At 29.8% G+C, this 22,078-nt stretch overlaps 12 protein-coding genes across 12 annotated transcripts; 5 read left to right on the plus strand and 7 right to left on the minus strand.

Annotated features, from left to right (window-relative positions):
* Positions 1-542: 542 nt before the first annotated feature.
* On the plus strand, positions 543-1,550 carry GO595_002855 (Ser/Thr protein phosphatase; the record flags this gene model as incomplete). The annotated part of the gene is made up of 1 exon (XM_067915810.1): positions 543-1,550. The coding sequence occupies one exon, from the start codon at positions 543-545 to the stop codon at positions 1,548-1,550; it is 1,008 nt and encodes a 335-aa protein (XP_067776656.1).
* Positions 1,551-2,271: 721 nt separating this feature from the next.
* On the plus strand, positions 2,272-4,134 carry GO595_002856 (uncharacterized protein; the record flags this gene model as incomplete). Its single annotated transcript, XM_067915812.1, has 1 exon — positions 2,272-4,134. The coding sequence occupies one exon, from the start codon at positions 2,272-2,274 to the stop codon at positions 4,132-4,134; it is 1,863 nt and encodes a 620-aa protein (XP_067776657.1).
* Positions 4,135-7,100: 2,966 nt separating this feature from the next.
* GO595_002857 (small GTP-binding protein) lies at positions 7,101-7,715 on the plus strand (the record flags this gene model as incomplete). The annotated part of the gene is made up of 1 exon (XM_067915813.1): positions 7,101-7,715. One exon carries the CDS (start codon positions 7,101-7,103, stop codon positions 7,713-7,715), a length of 615 nt encoding a protein of 204 aa, XP_067776658.1.
* A 2,332-nt stretch (positions 7,716-10,047) lies between these two features.
* Positions 10,048-10,770, minus strand: GO595_002858 (enkurin; the record flags this gene model as incomplete). The annotated part of the gene is made up of 1 exon (XM_067915814.1): positions 10,048-10,770. One exon carries the CDS (start codon positions 10,768-10,770, stop codon positions 10,048-10,050), a length of 723 nt encoding a protein of 240 aa, XP_067776659.1.
* Positions 10,771-13,136: 2,366 nt separating this feature from the next.
* GO595_002859 (cilia- and flagella-associated protein 45-like) lies at positions 13,137-14,525 on the minus strand (the record flags this gene model as incomplete). The annotated part of the gene is made up of 1 exon (XM_067915815.1): positions 13,137-14,525. The coding sequence occupies one exon, from the start codon at positions 14,523-14,525 to the stop codon at positions 13,137-13,139; it is 1,389 nt and encodes a 462-aa protein (XP_067776660.1).
* A 59-nt stretch (positions 14,526-14,584) lies between these two features.
* GO595_002860 (splicing factor 3B subunit 6) lies at positions 14,585-14,881 on the plus strand (the record flags this gene model as incomplete). Its single annotated transcript, XM_067915816.1, has 1 exon — positions 14,585-14,881. One exon carries the CDS (start codon positions 14,585-14,587, stop codon positions 14,879-14,881), a length of 297 nt encoding a protein of 98 aa, XP_067776661.1.
* Positions 14,882-15,081: 200 nt separating this feature from the next.
* Positions 15,082-15,549, minus strand: GO595_002861 (uncharacterized protein; the record flags this gene model as incomplete). Its single annotated transcript, XM_067915817.1, has 1 exon — positions 15,082-15,549. One exon carries the CDS (start codon positions 15,547-15,549, stop codon positions 15,082-15,084), a length of 468 nt encoding a protein of 155 aa, XP_067776662.1.
* An 843-nt stretch (positions 15,550-16,392) lies between these two features.
* GO595_002862 (uncharacterized protein) lies at positions 16,393-17,091 on the plus strand (the record flags this gene model as incomplete). Its single annotated transcript, XM_067915818.1, has 1 exon — positions 16,393-17,091. The coding sequence occupies one exon, from the start codon at positions 16,393-16,395 to the stop codon at positions 17,089-17,091; it is 699 nt and encodes a 232-aa protein (XP_067776663.1).
* Positions 17,092-17,505: 414 nt separating this feature from the next.
* Positions 17,506-18,096, minus strand: GO595_002863 (uncharacterized protein; the record flags this gene model as incomplete). The annotated part of the gene is made up of 1 exon (XM_067915819.1): positions 17,506-18,096. One exon carries the CDS (start codon positions 18,094-18,096, stop codon positions 17,506-17,508), a length of 591 nt encoding a protein of 196 aa, XP_067776664.1.
* Positions 18,097-18,488: 392 nt separating this feature from the next.
* Positions 18,489-19,352, minus strand: GO595_002864 (GPN-loop GTPase 2; the record flags this gene model as incomplete). Its single annotated transcript, XM_067915820.1, has 1 exon — positions 18,489-19,352. The coding sequence occupies one exon, from the start codon at positions 19,350-19,352 to the stop codon at positions 18,489-18,491; it is 864 nt and encodes a 287-aa protein (XP_067776665.1).
* Positions 19,353-19,721: 369 nt separating this feature from the next.
* On the minus strand, positions 19,722-20,453 carry GO595_002865 (uncharacterized protein; the record flags this gene model as incomplete). Its single annotated transcript, XM_067915821.1, has 1 exon — positions 19,722-20,453. One exon carries the CDS (start codon positions 20,451-20,453, stop codon positions 19,722-19,724), a length of 732 nt encoding a protein of 243 aa, XP_067776666.1.
* A 375-nt stretch (positions 20,454-20,828) lies between these two features.
* Positions 20,829-21,095, minus strand: GO595_002866 (uncharacterized protein; the record flags this gene model as incomplete). The annotated part of the gene is made up of 1 exon (XM_067915823.1): positions 20,829-21,095. One exon carries the CDS (start codon positions 21,093-21,095, stop codon positions 20,829-20,831), a length of 267 nt encoding a protein of 88 aa, XP_067776667.1.
* Between the last annotated feature and the right edge of the window lie 983 nt (positions 21,096-22,078).

Raw genomic sequence — 22,078 nt, forward strand, 5'->3', positions numbered from 1 at the left:
TAAGCAGTATTTTAGCGTTAAATGGAAATTTTCAAAACGCCTTGTTCATTTTATCAAAAATTTATTTTAAAGATAGCACTCTTCTATCTCGTGTTTGTGTAGTATCTCCTTTTTGATTTTTTGATCAAATATGAGTATATTTTGAAACATTTTTCAAATATCTTTTTTAGCATTGTTACTGTATCAGTTCTTAGCCTAGATAGCTGGATAGTGTAACTTTATCGAGGAATCGAAAGTCTGTATTTAAAGAAAAAAATTAATTATTATTTGGTTGTTTATTTATTTCTTATATATTTAAGCAACAATCTCATTTAACAAGGTTTTCGAAATAAAAGACATGATTTATTCCGAAATATTCGAAGATATTTATATTTTAGAAAAATTTTACGACAAAAAATTTGAGAATAAACGCAGTCCATTCTTCAAAACTAACCGTAATTTTCACACAATTCATATCGTTCTTTATATCACTTTATTTTTGGAAAAGTTGAAATCGAAAGTTAAAATTTTCCGAATTAACGGTTGTTAAAGATTGTTTGTCAATGAACGATTATCATCTAAAGGATTTCGTGTTCCAAATAATCATGAGCAGGATCCGTGGTGAGAATCATTGTAAAGCTCTCTTCCAAGTCAAGAAAGTTAAAAAGATTATTGATTTAATCACATCAGTTTTTAAAAACGAACCAATACATTTGACTCTAGGAGGTGACTTCGTCATCGTTGGAGATATTCATGGAGACATTGACACTCTTTTAAGAATATTTCATAGATTTGATTATCCACCAAAGACAAATTACCTATTCCTAGGTGACTATGTTGATCGTGGGAATTATTCATTAGAAGTTTTAATATTTCTATTCTCATTAAAGCTTCTTTATCCGAGCAATATATGTATGCTTAGAGGGAATCATGAATCAAAGCGTACAGCAAAACAATACGGATTTAAGACAGATTGTATTTCATTTATTGACCACAAGGCATATTTGAAGTTTTTGAAATGTTTTTCTTATATGCCATTAACCGCTGAAATAAATCATGTTTTCTTTTGTGTTCATGGTGGAATATCACAAGCTTCTTTCTCCATTAGTGACATTGAAGCCATGAAACGACCAATTGTTCATTTCAAAAAACAATTATTTACAGATTTACTATGGAGTGATCCACTTGATTCTCTCGATACTTTTGCTGAAAGTGATCGTGGGATTGGACACTTCTTTGGTAGCGAGGCATTAGCGCAATTTCTCGAGGATAATAATTATAAGCTTCTCATTAGAGCACATGAATACAATATAAATGGATATTGTTACAGCTTCAGTGAGAAGAGTTGTCTTACAATATTCTCTACTTGCGATTACTTAGGGAACGGAAACGATTCTTCTGTAGGAGTCGTAAACGGTCAAGAGATAACGGTCGAAATTTTTAAAAACGAAAAACAGAGCAGACACATACTCCCACAGTGGCTTCTGAGCGTAGAGGAAAAGGCAGCACGAAAAAGTATTGATGAAGAATTTGTAATTACTAATGAGACGACTCCTGACTGTGTTATTTAAATTAATATTAAAAGAAAATTTTTTTGCTATTTCGTTGTAATTTTTTAAGGAGTATCAAATTGTTATATGTGTTAATATATCTGCAAATTGATACATCTTAATGAGAGTGAAAATTTGGTTTGTTTAGAGAAATCAAAAGAATTCATGATTTATGTTATAATATAATTATAAATTGTGATAATATTACTTTGTTATATTAAGATATTGCGTTGGTTTCAGCGACTAAATTTTCTTGACTTTATTTTCTTTCCAAATTACCTGTAAGAATAAACTATTGAGTTCGGTAAAAAAATGAAAAGCAATTCAAAAATGGTTTTTTGGGCGTTGTAAAAATACTTTTTGAATAGAATTCTATAATAAATGTTCATTTTTTATCGTTTCAAAGTTGATTGTTTGTCTTTGTCTGGTTTTAATGGATATCAATTGTCAAAAAAATGCTAGAATCGATTAAATGGAATGAGTTAAAGGTTGGATGAAGAAAATTTGTGGATTTTGGAGAATTCCAGTTATTTTTCAATACTTTTTGTATGTACAAAATCATTTCTGTTAATGCAAAAAGTTGAGCTTTGTGTCTCAAAATTGATAACCATCTCACTTCATCAAACCGTCTATCGTATACGATAGGCATAAAAGCACATTCAATTTCCTACAAAATAGAATAAAAAATGATCGCTAAAAACAATATTTTGATAAGTTTATCTGTCGTTTATCATATACCAAAATGCAGACACAAAACGAGGAAAAACAAGATCAACCACGTCAAATATCAAATGATCTGCGTGGAAATGGTAAACTTGATTTAGAAGAAGGGATAACAATGCTTCCATTTATTTTCCAAGAAAGTCCATTTTTTGCAGAACATAGAGAACAAATCATATACAGTCCTCCTGTAGTACCAGTCCCTTCACTTTCGCTTATGAATCCATTCAAAAATATTAAGCACCCAATATCCCTTGAACAAATTCCAACAATTTTCCAACAAATTGCTCAAATACATGAAAAAGAAGAATTCCCATATTACATTGAAGAACCAAAACAAGAATTTACGGAGTTATTTGAAAAGGTCAAAGAATATCTCAAATATCTCATTCCATATGAACTTATTGTTACATACTCAAACATACCGAAAATCAACTTCAACACTATAAAACAATATGTCTCAGAACCACAATTTTATGTTTTATGTCATGTTCTATATCATTTCAAGTTTTTAATTTTAAGTCCAGTTTACTCAGAGCCAAAACAAAAAGAAGCTCTATACCAAAAACTTCTTTTTTATCTCAGCCCACCTGAAATATATTCTATCCCAGACTTTCCATTTGTTGTTGAAGCATCTGTCTGTGATATTTTTAATGGCCCTTCTGACTTTGTCCCAGCGTATATTTTATATAAATCGAAGTCAGAAGTATATGTTGTGAATCATGAATTATGTGAAAAATCAGAATTTTGTCCAAATTTACAAACATCTGAGAACAATGCTGTTCTTCGTATGATCGAAAGCAATAAATATATTCCTTTTAACACATCAATGGCAAATAAATTTGATTTGTTATATCCATCTCAACCATCAGATCAATCATTTAATGGCTCTTCCGTCATTTCCAACATCTTTCGTTCACTTGTAGCCACTTATTCTCTTCCTGCAGTCATTTATTCTGCGCTTGCCAAAGTCCTCATGACAAATCATCAAAGTATCCAAGAAGCATTAATTTCAACCATCTATAAAAACGACATCATGGATGGAAGTAAAAAGATTATTGATCATCTTGGTAATGTTTATCATATGTTTGGACAAACATTACGCTTTTTAAAGCTTGTTATTATGTTTGAAATCACTCGATGTAAAGATTCACCGAATCAACTCTTAAGACAAAACAATACTTTTGTCCAATGTATCATTGATTTTGTAAGAACTAGTTGCCAAAAGCTCTTTCGGTGTCCGTTACGTTACATTTTTGAAAAGACAAGTGAACTTCCTCTTGTAAACTACACATCACCAACCGATAACGACGTAAAAACAGTCGAAAAACTTTTTGATATGTTTTGGGGTACCCTGTTTAACACCACTTCGTATTTGTCGAATGGTGTCAAATGTGTCCTTAGAGAAATCCGTATTTGGACAGACAAAACATATAAAGATGAGACCCTTAATCATCGAGGGTTAGTCGGGTTATTCTTTTTACGAATCTTATTACCAGCATTATCATCACCTGAACTATTAGGTATCGATGAAAGTATGTTAGAGAAAGATTCGCTTAAGAAGGTCACGGTCTTTTCAAAAATAATATTAAATTCTATTACATTCGAATCATATGCATTAGTAAGTACCAAATTTGAAGAAGTCATTAAAAAGAATTCGAAAAACCTCGTTCGCTACTTAGAATTAATCACGGAAACAAACTACGAAAAGATCGAAAACAAGGACATAACAATGTTGGAATTTCAGCAAAGTTTCGAAATTTTAATTTTGTTCATCAAGGAGAACATTGGTTCTATAGCAGAAGCTTGTGACCGGGAGTTTTTGCCGTCAACTTTCGCAGATGAGTTACTTTGCGAACTGTACAATAACTTATTACAAATTTGAGTTATTTTTCATTCATTTTGTAAAAAATGTTTCATGAAAATAAAGAATAAATAAATACTTGAAATCTTTTATTGTTTTTATGTATCTTATATTTCATAATTTTGTTCGATAAGTTCTTCATTTCATTATTAACGGTCGCGTTTAGTTGTACGTTAAGAAGTTAAACTTTTGAAATTTTTAGCTTTTGAAGGTGCTTTTTCTGAGACTGTTGAAGCAAGGAAATGTGATATGACATTCGAATGGACTTGAGTTTATATAAACTTAAGAATTTCTTCTGGGTAACGTGTTCAGGTTTTAAAATTTTTGGTTCAAAGAAAAAAATTATAAAGAATGGAAACCACTGACAACGAATGGAAATTACTTTTATCCATCGAACATATTGTTTATAGTTTAAATAAGGAAAATATCTCACAATCTGCATATTTAATCTTCAATAATTTTGATAAATTTTATCCATTGTCTTTTAATACTGTTATATATCAAATGGTTAACACATTGTTTACTACAAAAATAAATAATTTTGATGTTTATTTGGAATTTCTGAAAGAAATTGAAACAATTGAAGAAAATAACAAATGTAAACCAAAAAATTTTATAAATCCACAAACACCATCTTATCTTCTTGCAAAAATGATTGAGCAAAATTTACTTGATATAAATAATATTCAGAAAAAAAGGAATCCATATTTAATTCATTACATGACAGAAAAAGAAATTAGAACATTAATGAATCTGTCCATCTTTCAAGTAATAGATGAATTATTAGATCTTTTTATATTTCAAATCGAAGAAAATTATGAAGAACTTTCAAAGAATGATTGGGAATTACATAAACAATTAATTAAAGAAGGTGTCAATCCAAATGAAATCGCGAAAATAATTCGAAATGATGAAATAGAAAAACTTCAAGAAATATCATCACAAAGTAATTTTGATTTTAATCAAACAATTGAACCATCACTTTATGAAAGATGCACATTTGTTAATCAAGAAGATGTTACAATAATTGATTATGCAGCATTTTTTTCAGCAGTTAAATGTTTTAAATATTTACTTATAAATGGAGCAAAAGTAGAAAATACAGGTAAATATGCAATTGCAGGCGGAAATGAAGAAATCATTCATTTATGCGAACAAAATCATTCAACATTTTGCGGTGCATATGAAACAGCAATTGCATTTCATCGAAATGATATTTTTTTATATATTTATGAGAATAAAATTATTAAAAAAATTAATTTAAATGTATTAGGAAAGAAATGCATTTTATATCATAATTATGAAATTTTATCATTTTTACTTAAAAAAGGAATGAAAATTAATAATGATATTATTAATGAATCAGCATTTATCGGAAATATATTTCTTACAAAATATTTTTTAGATAAAAATCTAATTCCAAAAGATATTTTAGTTTATGCATCAGCATCAGGAAATTTTGAACTTGTTAAATATGTTTTAGAACGAAAAGAAATTGATATCAATTCAAAAAATATCTATAAATTTTTATTAAAATTTATTTACATAATTTAATATTTTAAAATAATATTTGGAAATTATTTAAATTATTTAATACAGCACTTATGATCGCATCTGAAAATGGTAATCTAGAAATAGTTAAATTACTTCTTGAACAAGAAGGAATTGATATTAATGCTAAAAGTTTTTATTTATTTGATATTGTATTTATTTTAATTATTTAAAACAGCACTTATATATGCATCTGAAGAAGGTCATACAGAAATAGTTAAATTGCTTCTTGAACAAAAAGGGATTAATGTTAATGTTAAAGATATTTATTTATTTTATTTAATATTTATTTCAATAATTTTATGTACCAAAATAATATTTGGGGATTATTTTGATAATTTTATATTTTAAAGTTATATTCGGAAATAATTTAAATTATTTTATACAGCACTTATTTGGGCATCTAGAAATGGTTATGTAAAAACAGTTAAATTATTTCTTGAACAAGAAGGAATTGATATTAATGCTAAAAGTTTTTATTTATTTTATTTGATATTTATTTTAATAATTTCATATTTCAAAATAATATTTGGAAATTATTCAAAATATTTATGACAGCACTTATTTTAGCATCCCAATTTGGTCATATAAAAATAGTTAAATTACTTCTTCAACAAAGAGGAATTGATATTAATGCTAAAGATATTTTTTTGTTTTATTTTGTATTTATTTTAATAATTTTTTATTTCATAATAATATTTGGAAGTTATTCAAAATATTTACTACAGCACTTATGAAAGCATCTTCAAAAAGGCATATAGAAATAGTTAAATTACTTCTTCAACAAAGAGGAATTGATATTAATGCTAAAGATATTAATTTGTTTTATTTTGTATTTATTTTAATAATTTAATAGTTCAAAATAATATTTGGTAATTATTTAAATTACTTGATACAGCATTTAGTAGAGCATCTTCATCTGGTTATACAGAAATCTTTGAATTACTTAAGTAATTATTAATAATTATTAATAATTTTCTTCAAATTATATAATTTATTTAACTGACCAAAGTTTCATAGAAATATTGGATTTAAGCAATAATTAATGGTCCATTTATCAAACTTGTTTGATGTCATTATAAATATCTTAATAAAAAAGTGAATTATATTTAGTTATCAAAAGAATAACTATTTTTGTCATCAAAAACTGATGTTTTGATTTGTCTAGTAATTCAAAAATTGAATAGAAAAAAATCGTTTTTATTCAATTTCCCTATCAGCTAGACACTTCACATTATCAGGACTGTGTATATTTATAAAATTTTATGATAAAACATGATCTAATGTAGGCTATCTTAATGAAACACATCCCAAGCTTTAGTTGCAATTCTTATATTTTATTCATACACTCGTTTCCTGAAAAGCTTTTCATGAAAAACACTTGTCGTTTTTGAAAAACGATATTAACGGTCAATTTCCAGTAACTGTCAAATAAGATGCTTGGGCACAATTTCGACTTCTCAGTAAAAATTGTGGTTGTTGGTGATTCTGGGATAGGTAAAACATCATTCCTAATACAGCTTGTTCGAGGTCAATGGCTTGGCGAGACGCAACCAACACTTGGTGTTGAATTTTTAAATAAAGTTGTTCAAACCGAAAAGCATAAAATACAAATACAATTGTGGGACACAGCAGGCCAAGAACTCTTTCGTTCAGTCACACGAAACTATTATCGAGGTGCCACCGGTTGTTTTGTTTTATTTGATATCACAAATCGGGACTCCTTTTCTAATGTTCAAAGTTGGCTTGATGATGTATTAGATCTTGCCAACACCAATGCCATCACTATTCTTATTGGTAACAAATCTGATTTATCTGAAAAGAGGCAAGTCACCACAGCCGAAGCAGAACAGTTTGCGAATGAGCGGTCTATGTTTTATTTCGAAACTTCTGCCAAAACTGGTGACAATGTCAAACAAGCTCTTGACAAATGTGTTGATCTAGTTGAACAACTTGCCGAAGACGGACATTTGAATTACATTCCACGGGGCGAAAGTAATACAATGCAGCCGACTCTTCGGGAGGAAAAGGAGTCCTCTTGTTGTAAATAACGAAAATGTATTGTATTAAAATTTTATTTATTTATGCAATTATGCACTTTGATTTATTTTCTTTTGCGCGTTCCTTTGATTGAGAAATTGCGTCTTCTGTAATATTATTTATTTGGTTTGTTTTATAAGTATTTACTGTCGTTTGTATATATGAATTAGTATTATAACCGGAATCCTTTTTAAGTTCCTGATCGATTGTAGTTCTCATTTGATTAATTAAATCACTCGGATATACTTGGGAAAAATTGGGACTAGTGCTACTTTGTATTTTCGTGCTAATTCTTTCTTTGTATTTACACAATGTTCCATCAACAATCGTTGCTTTAAGACTGTTGATTTTCTTTTGAATATTTTCATCAATTTTACCTTTGATCGCTTCATTAATTTCTTTTATTTTCAGTGGAAGTACATTTGCGATATGTGCTTCAATTTCCCCTTTAATTGTTCCATTTGAAATGGAATAAAAATTAATTTCATTTTGACATTTTGTTTGAATTTCATCGTATAATCGTTCTGGAATGGAATTACTAAGTGATGAACTTGATTCGATTTTGGATTTATAATATTGAATCTCTCGTTGAATGATAGAGTCGACTTTACCTCTTAAAATATTCTTTTGTGATTCAACATTTCCTTGTGCAGCTCCTTTAATATCTTGTAAAATGTCGATATTTAATTTATCGATTTGACTCTTCGCATAATCGGATGATTCACTTTTTATTTTTGGTGATGATGTTTTATTAGCTTTAATAAGTTCATTAATTTTATTTTCACATTCTTTATTGATTCTATTGAGTTTTTCTTGTGCTTTTTTGTTGATTTCAGAAAATTCTGTTGAGCTACTGCCATAAATGATTTCCATTAATTCTATTTTTTGTGTTGTTATTATTTTATTAATTTCTGTTATAATTTTACTTAAAAGATTATCTGTCTTTTCTTTGACTGTTTGTTTATAATATGAATTAACATCGTTCTTATAATTTGTTAATGTCTTAAGAATGTATGATTCTCCAAATATTTTAAGTTTTTCATTTATATTATTTTGATCACAATATTGTTCAAATGAACTTTTACATTTTTCTAAAATTTCGTTGTATAATTTCTTTGTATCAATTGTAGAAAATTGTTCCAATGTCATATCCGCAATTGCATCTTTAATATCATTTGTTTCAATTTCTATTATTTCATTTATTTCTTTTTTAATTGATTTTTTCTGATTGGAATAATTTTCATTACTTTTATTTTCAGCATGACTTTGTATTGTTTTATATACTGCATCAATTTCTTCTTTTATATATTGTTGAATTTGATCTTGAATATCATCATAAAATTCATCGCTTCTCATTATATTTTTTACAATTTTTTTACAATCTTTTTTGATAGTATTAAATTGACTGCTTTCTATCATTTCATTTTCATCTACTAATTTACTTTTATGAATTTCATCAAGAATAAGTTTTTCTTTCTTATTAATAATGCTTCGAACCTTTATTTGAATAAATTGTATTTGTTTATCTTTAATCTTTTGAATAAGATCTGCAAACACAGTACATTTTGAACCAATTTGTTCATTAACCATAGATTTAAATTTAGTAAATATTTCCTCGTTTTGTACAAATTTTGGAATCCTAGTTTCAAGGAGATCAATTGTTTCTGCACAAATATCATCAATATTTATATCCAATTTTTTAACATATTGCATCTTTTGAAGATCTAACTCAGTATTATTGATTAACGTTTGAATATCTATGATTTTTTCATTAATAATCGATTCTACAACTGGTGTATAAAGTCGATCAAATCCTGATCTTTTCCATTCTTCAACTGCTTGTGCTGCTAACTCTGTTAAGTTTTGTTCTTCTGTTGTTTTAACTAATAAATCAAATGTATTACATGCACTTTCCGCATCAAGTACTATTTTGTTACGTGATTCTTCAATATGATTAATGAGATGTTGTGCAAAGATCTTAAAGCCTTCTTCAAATTCTGATGACTGTTCAAATATATCTTTATCGATGAAATATTGTGGAAGTGGTATAACTTCTGTATCTTTGAATTCTTTCATATTCTTTTTGATAAAAGATTCTTTCACAGAATTTTGAACAGATTCAAATGTTCCTTCCTTTGGATTATAACCTTTAATATTTTGAATGTTTTTTTGAAAATGGTTTGGCATTTTTTTTGCCTCTACCCAAAAAAAATAATCTATAGAATTTTTCAAATGATATCAAATTTTTCAATTGTTTTTAATCGATGAGATAACAATTTTGTGTGCGTATTGATCGTATTAAAACGTTCCCTTCAACAAACCCAACAACAAAAAATTAAATTTTTAATTTTCAGTGATATACACGTTCTGTCTCGAAAATGTTTTGATGTCAGCTTCAAGTTCTGCCATGTCTGCCTCCATTTGTTCTTTCTTTCTTCTGAAGGACAAACTATCCTGGCCAAATCGAAGTGCTGCATGCTTCTTCTTTATATCAGCTAAATTTGCTTTAAGGCCGTTCAAAATCTCGATTCTTTCTTCTTCTGAAAGAAGTCTACATCGCGTTTCTGTGTCTTCTGGTTGCATCGATTCTTTGACTTCTTCCCAATATTGTTGTTCTGCAGCTGCTTCTTTTTTAACTCTCGAAAGATACTTTGGAACTTTTCCATAATCTTTTTTGTCTGTATAAAATGTTTGTGCTACTTCTGGATGAACTTTTTTTGTTTTTGGAGCAGCTTTCCAGTTGTCAAGGACATAATTTCGTTTTGGTTTTTCTGGACTTTTTGGTGATATTTTATGACTTGGAACTGGTGGTTTTTTTAATGTTTCATTACCATGAGGTGATACTTTCTGTTGAGGTGGGAGTTGTTTACAATATTGCCCTTTCTTAACATAATTCTTTGGTGACCTTTTGATTTGTTCAGGTACTTGACCCATGGTTCCATGTGCTCTTTTTTTAGCAGTTTCAAATTCTTTATTCCCAGCAAACTTACTCACATGAAGAGGTTCTTTAACTACAACTGGTGGTGGTTTTGGTATTAAGTTATATATACATTCTTCTCTTTCCATTTGAAGCGGAAATTTGCTAGAATAACGTTTAAACCGTTTGGAGACCGTTAAGCAGATGACCGTTTATATAAAATGCTGAGTTTAATTTCAAGAATTAAAGCAGATGAAGTAATTGTACCTCCTGTGAATTTCTCATTGGTTGCAAAAGGCATCTATCGTGGAAGCTATCCTAACTTTACAAACTTTTCATTTTTGAAACATCTTGAATTAAAAACAGTTCTTTTCTTATGTCCAGAAGATTATCCTCAAAAGAATTTACAGTTCCTAAAGGAAAATGGAATTAAACTTATTACGGTTCAAATGGAAGGCAATAAGGAACCATTCAAAACAATTCCAAGAGAGCAAATGATTGAAGCATTAAAGCATCTCACAGATATCCGAAATCATCCTATTTATGTTCATTGTAACAAAGGTACTCATTTAACAGGAACAGTTATTGGCTGTCTAAGAAAATTGCAAAACTGGTCATTAACTTCCATCTTCGAAGAATACAGGTGTTTCACAGGAGCAAAGGCGCGACCAATTGATGAGCAATATATAGAGCTATTTGAGCCTCCGAAAGATGAGTTCAACCAAAGATATTTTCCGTCTTGGCTAAAGGAATTCGTTTAATTTACATTTTCATTTCAAATGAATAAATATGCGAATTGAAGTTATGTTTTCTGTTTTAAATTGTAAAAACTTATGTATGGGTGAGTTATCAAATGTTATTAAGCGTTATGAGATCAAATTTAACACAAATCTTCATTATGACACAAAATGTTGTTTAGCATAAAATACTTTACATTTTTATTTAAAGCCTCTATTATCGGAAAAAAGAACTTCGGCTTCATCATTCTTCTCGAGGTCCTCTCTTTTGCACGCCTTTGTTTCTGCTTTCTCAATTACTCTCTGTACTTTTTTTTTGGATTTTGATTCAACACTTTCTCTATTTAATCCTTGTTTCACATATTACGCCTTTTTCAGCCAATATTTGTTCTCTTCTTATGTTTTGTAAGCATTATGCTTTTGACACTTGCGCCGGTAGAGTTGATTTTGATTATTTCTAATATATATTTCCATATGAAAATGAGATTTGTTATTTATAGAAGGAATATGAATTAGAATTTTTGGACTTTTTTCAAGAAGTAAATTCATATGTTATTATGTATATTGTGATTTTGATATGTTTGTATGTTTCTATCAACTTTTGTTTTGATACTTTTCTTTGTGTTGTTTCTGTGAACATTTGATCTTCGAGTTGATTTTGATTATATGAAATATATGCTTTGTTCCCATTTCTTATTGAAAATGAAGATTAGATCTTTGTAGAAAAGGAATATAAATTATAAATTTTTATGTTGTAAATTTACTATTTCTGTTCAACATTTTTGTTGTGCATTTTGAATTTCAGTCAAATATTGTTAAAACATCTTCCAAATTATCCAAATGAATAGTTTTTGCATTAACATCAATTCCTTTATCTAAAAGTAATTTTACTATTTCTATATTATTATTTTTAACTGCTATATGAAGTGCTGTTCCAAATTATTGAAACATATTCCAAATTATTCAAATGAATATTTTTTGCATTAATATCAATTCCTTCTTTATCTAAAATATATTTCACAAGTTCAACATTTCCTGATTCTGAAGCAAATGGCAAAATATTTTTTGGAATTTGATTCTTATGAAGGAAGTATATAACGAGATAAAAATTTCCATTCATTGCTGATTCATTTATATTACAAGCATTAATATCAATTCCTTTTTCATCCAAAAATGCTAAAATATCATAATTATCTTTTTGAATACAAAGATCTATCAAATAATGTGTGACTTTAGGCGTTTTTGACTTTGATTGTATTTTTTCTTATTTATTATCATAAATATATTTAAAGATATCATTTTGATAAAATTTTATTGCTGTTTCATATGCTTTATCAAATAAAGAATGATTTTGTTCACATAAATGAATGATTTCAATATTTCCACCTGCAACTGCATATTTACCTGTGTTTAATACATTTGAACCATTCATAAGTAAAAATTTAAAACATTTAACTGATGAAAAAAATGCTGCATAATCAATTAATCTAACATTCTTTTTATTAACAAATGAACATCTTTCATAAAGTGATGGTTCAATTGTTTGATTAAAATCAAAGATTTATGTGATAAACAATTTTTCCTATTTTATATATTAATGATTTTGTTTATTATTTCTTTATATGTTACTAATTTATATTACTTTTCGTAAAAATGCATTTTTTTATCTACTTTATAATATGTTATTGGTAAATATATTTTATTTCTTTTTTTTAATGAATAAACATTTCAAATTATTATTTTTAACGATTTTTATTTATAATTTGGAACAATTTATTTTAATGTATATTAAATCTTGTTGCCTTTATATCGACCAGATATTTTTCTGGTACACCTTTATTTCTTAATATCTGTAATTTCTCTTCTCTTATTCTTTCCAATTTCTCCAAATATCTTTGATTCTCTTCCTGATATTTTTGTGCTTCTTCTCTTTTCTTTTGCGGATCGATTTTCTTTTTCTCTATTTCAGCATCCATTTGTTGTTTCAACTCTTCTCTATACTTTGCTTCTTTTTGCATTCTCGCCAAGTATTGTTCTTTCGCCTTTAGTCTTGCTTCTTGATTTGCTTTCTTTGTTCTTTCGCATTCTTCGTCATCGAGTTTCTTCTGTTCGATTGCTTTTAATCGCTTAGCTTCAATCATCATCTTCCGATCTCGCATTGTTTGCATTCGATCATTTTCCGCTTTCTTATGTTCCGCTTCTTCTCTTTCATTTTGGATGCGGTTACGTTCTTCTTGGACACGTTCCGCCATCATCTCGTCGCGAATTGATTGCATATCAATTGCGCGCTTTTGCTTCCGTTGGATCTCTGCGATTTCGCGCTCTTTCAGTGCTCGTTGCGCAGCCTTTTCTTGCTCGATTCTTTCTTCACGTAACGCTTTCTCTGCTTGGAAATCTATGACCATTTGCGCTTCGTCTTTCTCGCGTTGGCGCTCAGCAATACGTCGCTGCTTTTGCGCTTCATTCGCTTGAAGACAATCATGAAGAAAATCTTGTTGCTGACGACGGCGCATAAGTGCAATTTGTCGATCTTCTTCGGCTATTAACGCATTTTGTTCTGCAAGCGCTTTGTTCTCACGATCACGGCGCTCGGCTTCGAGTATCGAATTGATCTTCTTCTCTTCGATTTGCGCTTTGATGACATCTCGACCGCGAATGCGTTGTTCACGAAGAATACGTTCACGCTCTTCATATAGATGAACTGCGGCTTGGCGATTCTCTTCGAGCTTTTTGTCCCATTGTTCTTTTTCTTCTTTTTCTCGTTGACGCGCAAGCTCATGTTCATGTAATTGTTGGTCACAAATTGTACGTGCTTCGGCTGCAGCCATTTGGCTTTTAATATGTTTTATCTCATCAAGATCTTCATTGGCTTTTGTTTCGGCTATTTGAAGTGCATAATCTTTATCTTCATAAGAATCCAATTTTTTATGTGTATTAGAAAATGTTTCGGGTGCAATGCTCGATGTAAACATTTTACTGCGTTTTGTTTGTATTTGTTTCATGGTTTTTGTTTTTTCTTCTTCTTGTTTTCGTGCAATTTCAGCACGCTGAGTGGGAGTAAGACGTGAAGCTGTTCTTTTGACTCGTTTCCAATCATTGTGTGGAAGAATTACTGCATCTGTTGTGACATTACTTAGTTTTGTTGAGTATTTTGGATTTCTATTCATCTTTTGTTGTAACGTATTTAACCCGCCCCAAAACAGTGTGCCCCATTAATCGGGCACGAATGGATTTACAAATGAAAAGAACTGTTCAACTTTCTCACAATGCTAATAGGATATTATACGTAAGGAATCTTCCTGCAACCGTTGATGGAGAAACTCTTTATGAACTGTTTGGAAGATATGGTCCCATTCGTCAAATCCGTCTTGGGAATACACCAAAAACAATGACCACAGCTTATGTAGTATATGAAGATGTCCTTGATTCCCAAACAGCTAAGAATGCACTTAATGGTTATACTTTGGGAAATCGATATTTAATTGTTCAATTCCACAGAATCGAAAAAATTAATGTAAACTAATTTAAATACATTTTTAGAATTATTTTTTTTATGGAAATATTTAAACTAGAGACAATTGGAATCAATAGAATTCTCAAAAATGTTTTTACCATTACGCATTTTAGAATATTCTCATTTGCTGAACAAGTATGGCTAAAATTCTTTAAATTCTTATTCAGTGTATTAGCTCTTTTTAATGATGATTTTTGCAAACTCCTTAATTATGACTTAGTTTGTTGTTGAGGACTCTGACAAAACGGCGCCATTTGCATTTGTGGTAAAAACTGCTGGCCATAGCACATTGGGTAGCACTGCTGATATGGATATGAGAACATTGGCATATTAAATCCAGTAAAAGGAGAACACATAGGTTGTGGGTAGTAAACAGGATATGGAACTTGTTGTATGATTATAACGGGATTTTCATATTCCTGTTTTTCTTCTTCTTCATCAATATTTGAAGCGACTCCAGTATTAGCTAGTTCTGGCTGTGCTTGTGGTTTGCTGCTTTGGCTAGGTGTTGAAGGCACATGAGTTTCTTGTGATTTATTTGATGAATTGCTATTTGATTTTTGATTGCCCCCTACAAAACTGCTTCCAGAAGTAGGGCAAGCAGAAGTACTAGGCCTGCTAGGTGATGGGTTTCCCCAAGATGAAGTCGAGCTTTGTCCAAAACTTCCTCCCCACATGGTTATCCGATTAATTATATGACATGAGGTTTTGTCATACTTAAAGTACGATAGCCATCGGCCGCTACATATTAAATGTGTTGTAATAATATTCTCACAGCTCCATTGGAGGGAATTGAACATGCGCATGAATCTTAAATGAGATTAGAATTTAAAGCACCTTTGATTCATATTTTTTGTTTATATTTAAATTTTTCCAAAAAATCCATTTATTGCTATGATAACCTACGAAAAAATTCAATAAGAAAAGTGTCATATGGGGTGCCCGCGACGATAGAAACCGAATCTATTATGTTAGTAATTTATATTTCTGTTTGAATCTTCATTTGGCTTTACATTTTATCAAAATGCATATAAATTCACTTGAAGGAAAATGACTTTCATTATATAAGGTAATATAAATAATCAAAATGCAAATTTCACTGAATCTGTTTATGAATAACTTTCGTTTTGAGACCAACAGAATTTAATTTATCATTGGTTCAATTTTTCTTTTAATTTATACTATTTATTTTTTGACATTAAGAAAGAATATTCAAATGTTATTAGTAACCCCGTAACTTTTAATTGATTTAAAGTTATTTTGATATTTATTTAGAATTCCTGTAAATAATTACATCAACATGATTCAAAATGTTTTTTAAAATTCCGTTGATATCAACTGAAAACTTTAAAGGATTGAAATTTATAAACATTCCAGAAACAAATAGTTCTCTTTGGTGTTCTTATTTGGATTACAATATTGTTGTAATGTCTATCGTATCCAAATCACTTCCAGTGACTGTCACTTTTTTGATTTTGGCGATTCAAAATTGTCAAAATGACATTTTCAGCAGTTTTTGAATGTTGGCTTTGCTGCTGGCGCTTTCCTTCTCATTCGTTGATCAAGATGTTTGCTCGTTATTTTCATTCGATCCACAATCATGCGTATCCTATTTAGGCTGTCGTTATTGCGTCGAAACTCATTCATGTTATTCAGCATTTAATTATGACGGAACACCCTCCAAGAAATGCCCTTCAACCAATTCAATGACAGGTAAACATGGAGGTCTCGGTACTTGCTTCACTCTTTTCACAGATGATGGATGTCAAAAATGTGTTTCAAATGATGCTAACAAACAATGCGGCTGGTGTGAAGGTCTTGGCGTATGTGCTGAAGGCGATGCTTCTGGTCCATTTGGCATTAAGTGTCTTAAACAAGACTGGCTTTTCAATACAACCAAATGCAAGAAATCATCATGCGCATCTGCTAAGTCCAAAGATAAATGTATTCACCCATGCAAGTGGAGCAAGAGAAACAATGTTTGCTACCGTCCACGCAAAATTGCATTGGCCAATGCTGAAAATGAAGAATCTCAAATCCAAGATGAAGCTGTGAAAACACAACGTATTTTCATTGGATGCACAGTAGCCTTCTTTGCATGTGTTGTTATCCTTATTGCTGTCGGAATATGGTATTTCAAACGCCCACTTTATACAAAACTTCCAATGATGTCTAACAACTTCTCATTAGATCAACTCCCACCATCGCGCAAACTCTAATTTTGTTGTGAACACTTGTTGGTAAACAGTTTTTTCATCGAAATTAACTTTTTGATTATTAAGCAATTTCTTGAAACAAATGAAATTTTTTCTCTTTGATGTTAATTTAGTCTTTTGAAGTCGTTGACAAATGTTTTCATTAATATAAATTTGTTAGATTCTTATTAGTTAATATCTTTTTGTAATTATTTTATTTATAAATCTTTTTCTAAATAGTCAACAGTTAGTAACTGTTTTAATATTTTTTTGGAAAAATGCTGCTATGAAATGCATTTTCATTTTTTGTTAACAGTTATATTTTTGATTATATACCTCTACCTACTACAATGTTTAATTTTTTAAGGACAGAAAAGGTAAATGAATTAGATAAAAGAAATTTAATGTATTAAAATTATCGATAATGTTTTACAAAAATTAATATGAGTCAATCAGAAGCTTGGCAAGTTTCTCCAGATTGGCTGGGTCATCCCAATAAGTTTTGTGTCTTTCCTCTACTTTCGCTTCAAGATCGGCAAGTTCTTTTTCTTTTCGTTCATATTCCTTCTTTTGTTCGATTCTTGTCTTTCGAAGTTGTGCTTCTTTTTTACTTCGCGCTTTAAGTTTTTGTGCTTTTTCTTTCTTTTGAATCTTTTCTTGTTTGATACGTTCCTTTTTCTCTTGTTTTTCTGCTGCCTCCATGGCTTTGTTTTCAGAATGAATGGCTGCAATGCGCGCTTTCCTTTCGGTGCGAATTTTGTGTAGCGTTTCTGCTTCTTGATGTTTCTGTTCTTTAATTTCTTGTTGGATTTCATCGTTCATATTTTTAATGGTTTCTTTTCTAATGTTTTGTTGAGTGACTTCTTTCTCATATGCTTCCTTCCGATCTTGTTTAATTCGATTGATTCTGTTTTGAAGGTTGGCTTTACGAGTTTTAATCATTTCTTTTTCTTCTTCCTTCTTCCTTTTCTCACTCATTTGTCTTAGAAGTTTATCAAGAGGTTCTTCTTTGGCGTGTGTTTTTTTCATTTTTTGGGTTAACGTACAAACCGTTTTACAGTGCTGCTTTTTTTCATTGGTTAATTTATGCTATTATTGATTGCAGTTCATGTACTACCCTTGGTAATCCGAACGCCTTTTAGTTAAATTTCTCATTGTGAGATCAATATGTTTAAAATTATTATTTAGTCTCATCAATACTTATGCCAATAAACTCAATAAAACTCATATATGTACTTTTATTTTTGTTCTACTTTCTACACACCAAAATCTTTGAATTCGAAAATCTACTCATCGTAATAATTCCATGACACATTAATAATGGAAAAACAAAAGTTAATTTTACAACGGACTGGCAAACCTGAAAAAAACTATGTTATGTGAAACTGAAACTGATTTTAAAGATCAAAAATTTATTTTATTTATAACATCCATGTACATCCAACAGCTTTGTCTATCAACTGTATAAGCTCCATAACAGTTGTTTCATCGCTTGTTGTGAATTGTGAATAACTCACTAAATCAAATTGCGTCAAAATTTCGACAATTGAATCATGCAGCTTATTTGGAACAGATTTAATTATATAATTACATTTGATTTCGTCATCTGAATCGGAAGAATCGGCATTTCCATGAATCAAAAAATCATCAAAATTTGCATCAAACGGATCATATGGTAGATCAAGTTCTGCTGCTAAATCAAACTTACTGAGTACATTTATATGAGGTGTATATAGTCTGAGCATTGTTCCAAGTGACATTAATGATTGTCCCAAAAATCCTGTAACTGTTGATGCTAAAACAATGTCAACAAGATTGACAACAGCCAACCTTGCATTTAGGTCCTTTTGAAAGTCTTCAATAAACTGTTTCATGCAATCACTATGAGTATATAATTCAACTTGACCTGGGCAATCAATTAAAATGTAAGAACCTCCTTCAATTATTGGCTTAAGGGCTTTTGTTATTTCATGTGTCGATGCTGCAATTGTTTCCATACAAAACATAAGAGCTCCATTAGGACCGAGCTTTTCTTCTTCCATAGTAGTTTTTACATCAATAATTGTACAGACATCAAAGTTTGGTGTGTAAGTTGGGTGAATATTAGCAGGATCAAGATTAATAACTATACATTTCCTTTTAAGTTTATCACACATTTCCTTTAGTGTCGCAACACAAGTGCTTTTGCCAGACCCTGGTGGTCCAACAAACAGTGCGCCATATGACATCTTTAAGCGTGGGTCATTTTTCTGATCAAGAGTTGTGTTCAGGTCTGCTTGTTGCATTTTGGGCACCCTGTTTATTGTGGTAGAAACGATTATATGTATTTGAATTTTTTAACGGTCCATCGATTACATGTTTGTAAAGATCTTGTAATTCTTACATAATATTACATATTTGGTTTCAAAAAAACTATATATTTATTAAATTAATAACCAATTCGAAATCAAACAACTTCAAAATATATTAGTAATAAACTTAATGTTTTGTTCTTTGTATTAAATGTCTAGTGAATTATAAAATTTTCATAATAAAAGAGAAATTTTTACATTTATAATTTAGTGAAAATTTCTAAAACATTAATTTTGAGGTAATTTTGAAATTGCTCAAATTTAATGGAAATAAGAAAAATAAAAATAAAAATAGTGACTTATTTAGTCTGTTTTCTCTTTTTTAGTTTCTTCGTCATTTTCTTTTTCTTCTTCTTCCTTTTCATTTTCTTTCTTTTCTTCTTCTTCTGTTACTTCTTCAACCTTCTTTTTGGCCTTTTGTTCAGCCGCTTTTTGTCTTTCTGCGTTCTTAACAGCTGCGTCTTGTTGTGCCTTCATCATTTTCCTTTGGTTGTAGAATGAAAAGATCTGTGTTGAAATGAAAACGACGATCATTATGATCATTTGAGCATTAGCTTTGTACCATGGGAGTGGGGTACGATCAATGTCCTTAATGAGATTGATAACTGTGCTTTTACTAGTTTCTGAGTCATAAAGATTTATGATGATAATTGTTGGTGATTGGATAATGAGATTATATACATAGTTTTGGAATTTTCCTGTAGCTGTGAGGTGTTGGCGAAGTGATTGACTTTGAGATTTAATGCCAGTTTCTGTTTCTTCATTTGACAAAACCATTGAAAATTCGTCTTCCAAAAATTGGAGTGTGAATGAATTAATTTCTTCTTCGGTTTCATTTGACTCGTAAATTTTTGCTACACTTTGTTTTTCATTTTCAGTGAAAATACGAAGATATAAAGATTTTTGTTCAGATGAATCAGAAGTAGGCGAAAGAATATCAATAGACCAGTTGCCATTCAAAATTCCTGCGAATTGATTTTTTGGTTTGGAATTTCCAAAAAGGGATAATGAAAAGCAGAAGAAAACAGTCAGCATCAGCCAATTGGCCGAAGCACTTTTTCCGGTAAAAATAACGGTTGACCAACAAGTTGTCTGACCAAATAGTCTGCAGACTAGAGAATCAAACTTCTCTTTCTTTTTTGATTACTAAAAATTCAATTTTAGCATTAAATTTAACTTTTTTGAAAAATAAATGATTTGATCAAAATGATCAACTTTTTTATAAAGAAAGAAAACACTTCACTTAAAAACAGGGAACTGTGCTAAAAGAGAAAGAGATATTTATTTTTAAATAAGCCTTGTTTAAAAAAAATAATTTTACATCGAATTAAAATAAATTGAATTCAAGCATAGGCATTTGTTGTATAACCTTCAATAAGAAAAGAAATGCATTTGAATTGGAAAATTTATTCAAATTCGTGTAATTGTGACATGATCGAAAAATTCTTCATCTTCATCATCATCATCATCTTTGGCTGAAGTTCCATCATAAATTCTGACTTCGTTTTCTCTTGATGGATGAATTTCCATTTTTGCAAATTCAGCAAAGTCACGTGCAATTTTATGATCATGTTCAGTTATTTCAACATCTTCACCACGGTATTGTTCTATGTCTTCATTGTTGGATAATCCCCAAAGTTGTTCAGCTGACATTTGGACAACTTCTTCGCTCGACATTTAAAACAAAATACAATTTCATATCACATTTCATATAAAAATACGTTATGGAGACAAAGAGAAGAAAATCCATAACACAAAGCCTAAAATCAATAAACACTTTAAACTCGCATACATCAGGGTATCATACACTTGAACCCTTGTGTGATGCATTAATTGTTCAACCTTCTAATCGCACATCTAAAGAAAATCAAATAATTTTAAAATATTTACTGCGAAACAAAAAGATAATGCGGATTATTGGAAGTGAAGAAAACGCAGAACGTATTATAAATGAAGCAACATTTATTCAACTCACAAAAAATCAAGTTTTATATTTTGAAGGTGATGATTCTGATGGTTGGTATGTTATTCTTGATGGAGAAGCTGAAGTAGTTGTTCGTTTTTTTCTTATAGCAGAAGATTGTTCATTTGAATTTAATGAAAATGAATCAAATTATGACTTATTAATGGAACAAATGGATCTTGACAAAGATGTAGATAAACTTATTAAAGTTCGTACAATACATCCACATAATCCCATTGGATATCAATCTTTTTTTCTTACGAAAAAACGATCTGAAACAATTTTATGTACTTCTGACACATTAAAACTCATCAAATTTTTACCAAATTCATACCAAATACCTTCTATTGTTATTTCCGCCAAAACACTCCTTGAAGAACAGCAATCATTAACGAGTCGTAAATTTCCTCGACTTCGTACCGAACAAACCTATTTAATTTCGACTTTTTCTGAAGTAATTGAAATCGAAGCAGGAAAAACAATTTCCGATGCTTCATCACTAGGGAATTATTTATATATAATAAAAAATGGAACAATCTCACAGTTCCGAATTATTGATTTTACTTCTATGAGTTTTCGAAAAATTGATTCATTATTTGAATCTCTTGAAATAAATTTTCCTGATGGTAAACATCCCGTACATATTGGAGATATGAAAGTTGGTGACTTATTTGCTGACCCATCTATTAAAATGTTA

This window comes from Histomonas meleagridis, assembly GCF_020186115.1.
Source record: "Histomonas meleagridis strain 2922-C6/04-10x chromosome Unknown contig_20, whole genome shotgun sequence".
In the NCBI taxonomy this organism is placed as follows: Eukaryota; Parabasalia; order Tritrichomonadida; family Dientamoebidae; genus Histomonas; species Histomonas meleagridis.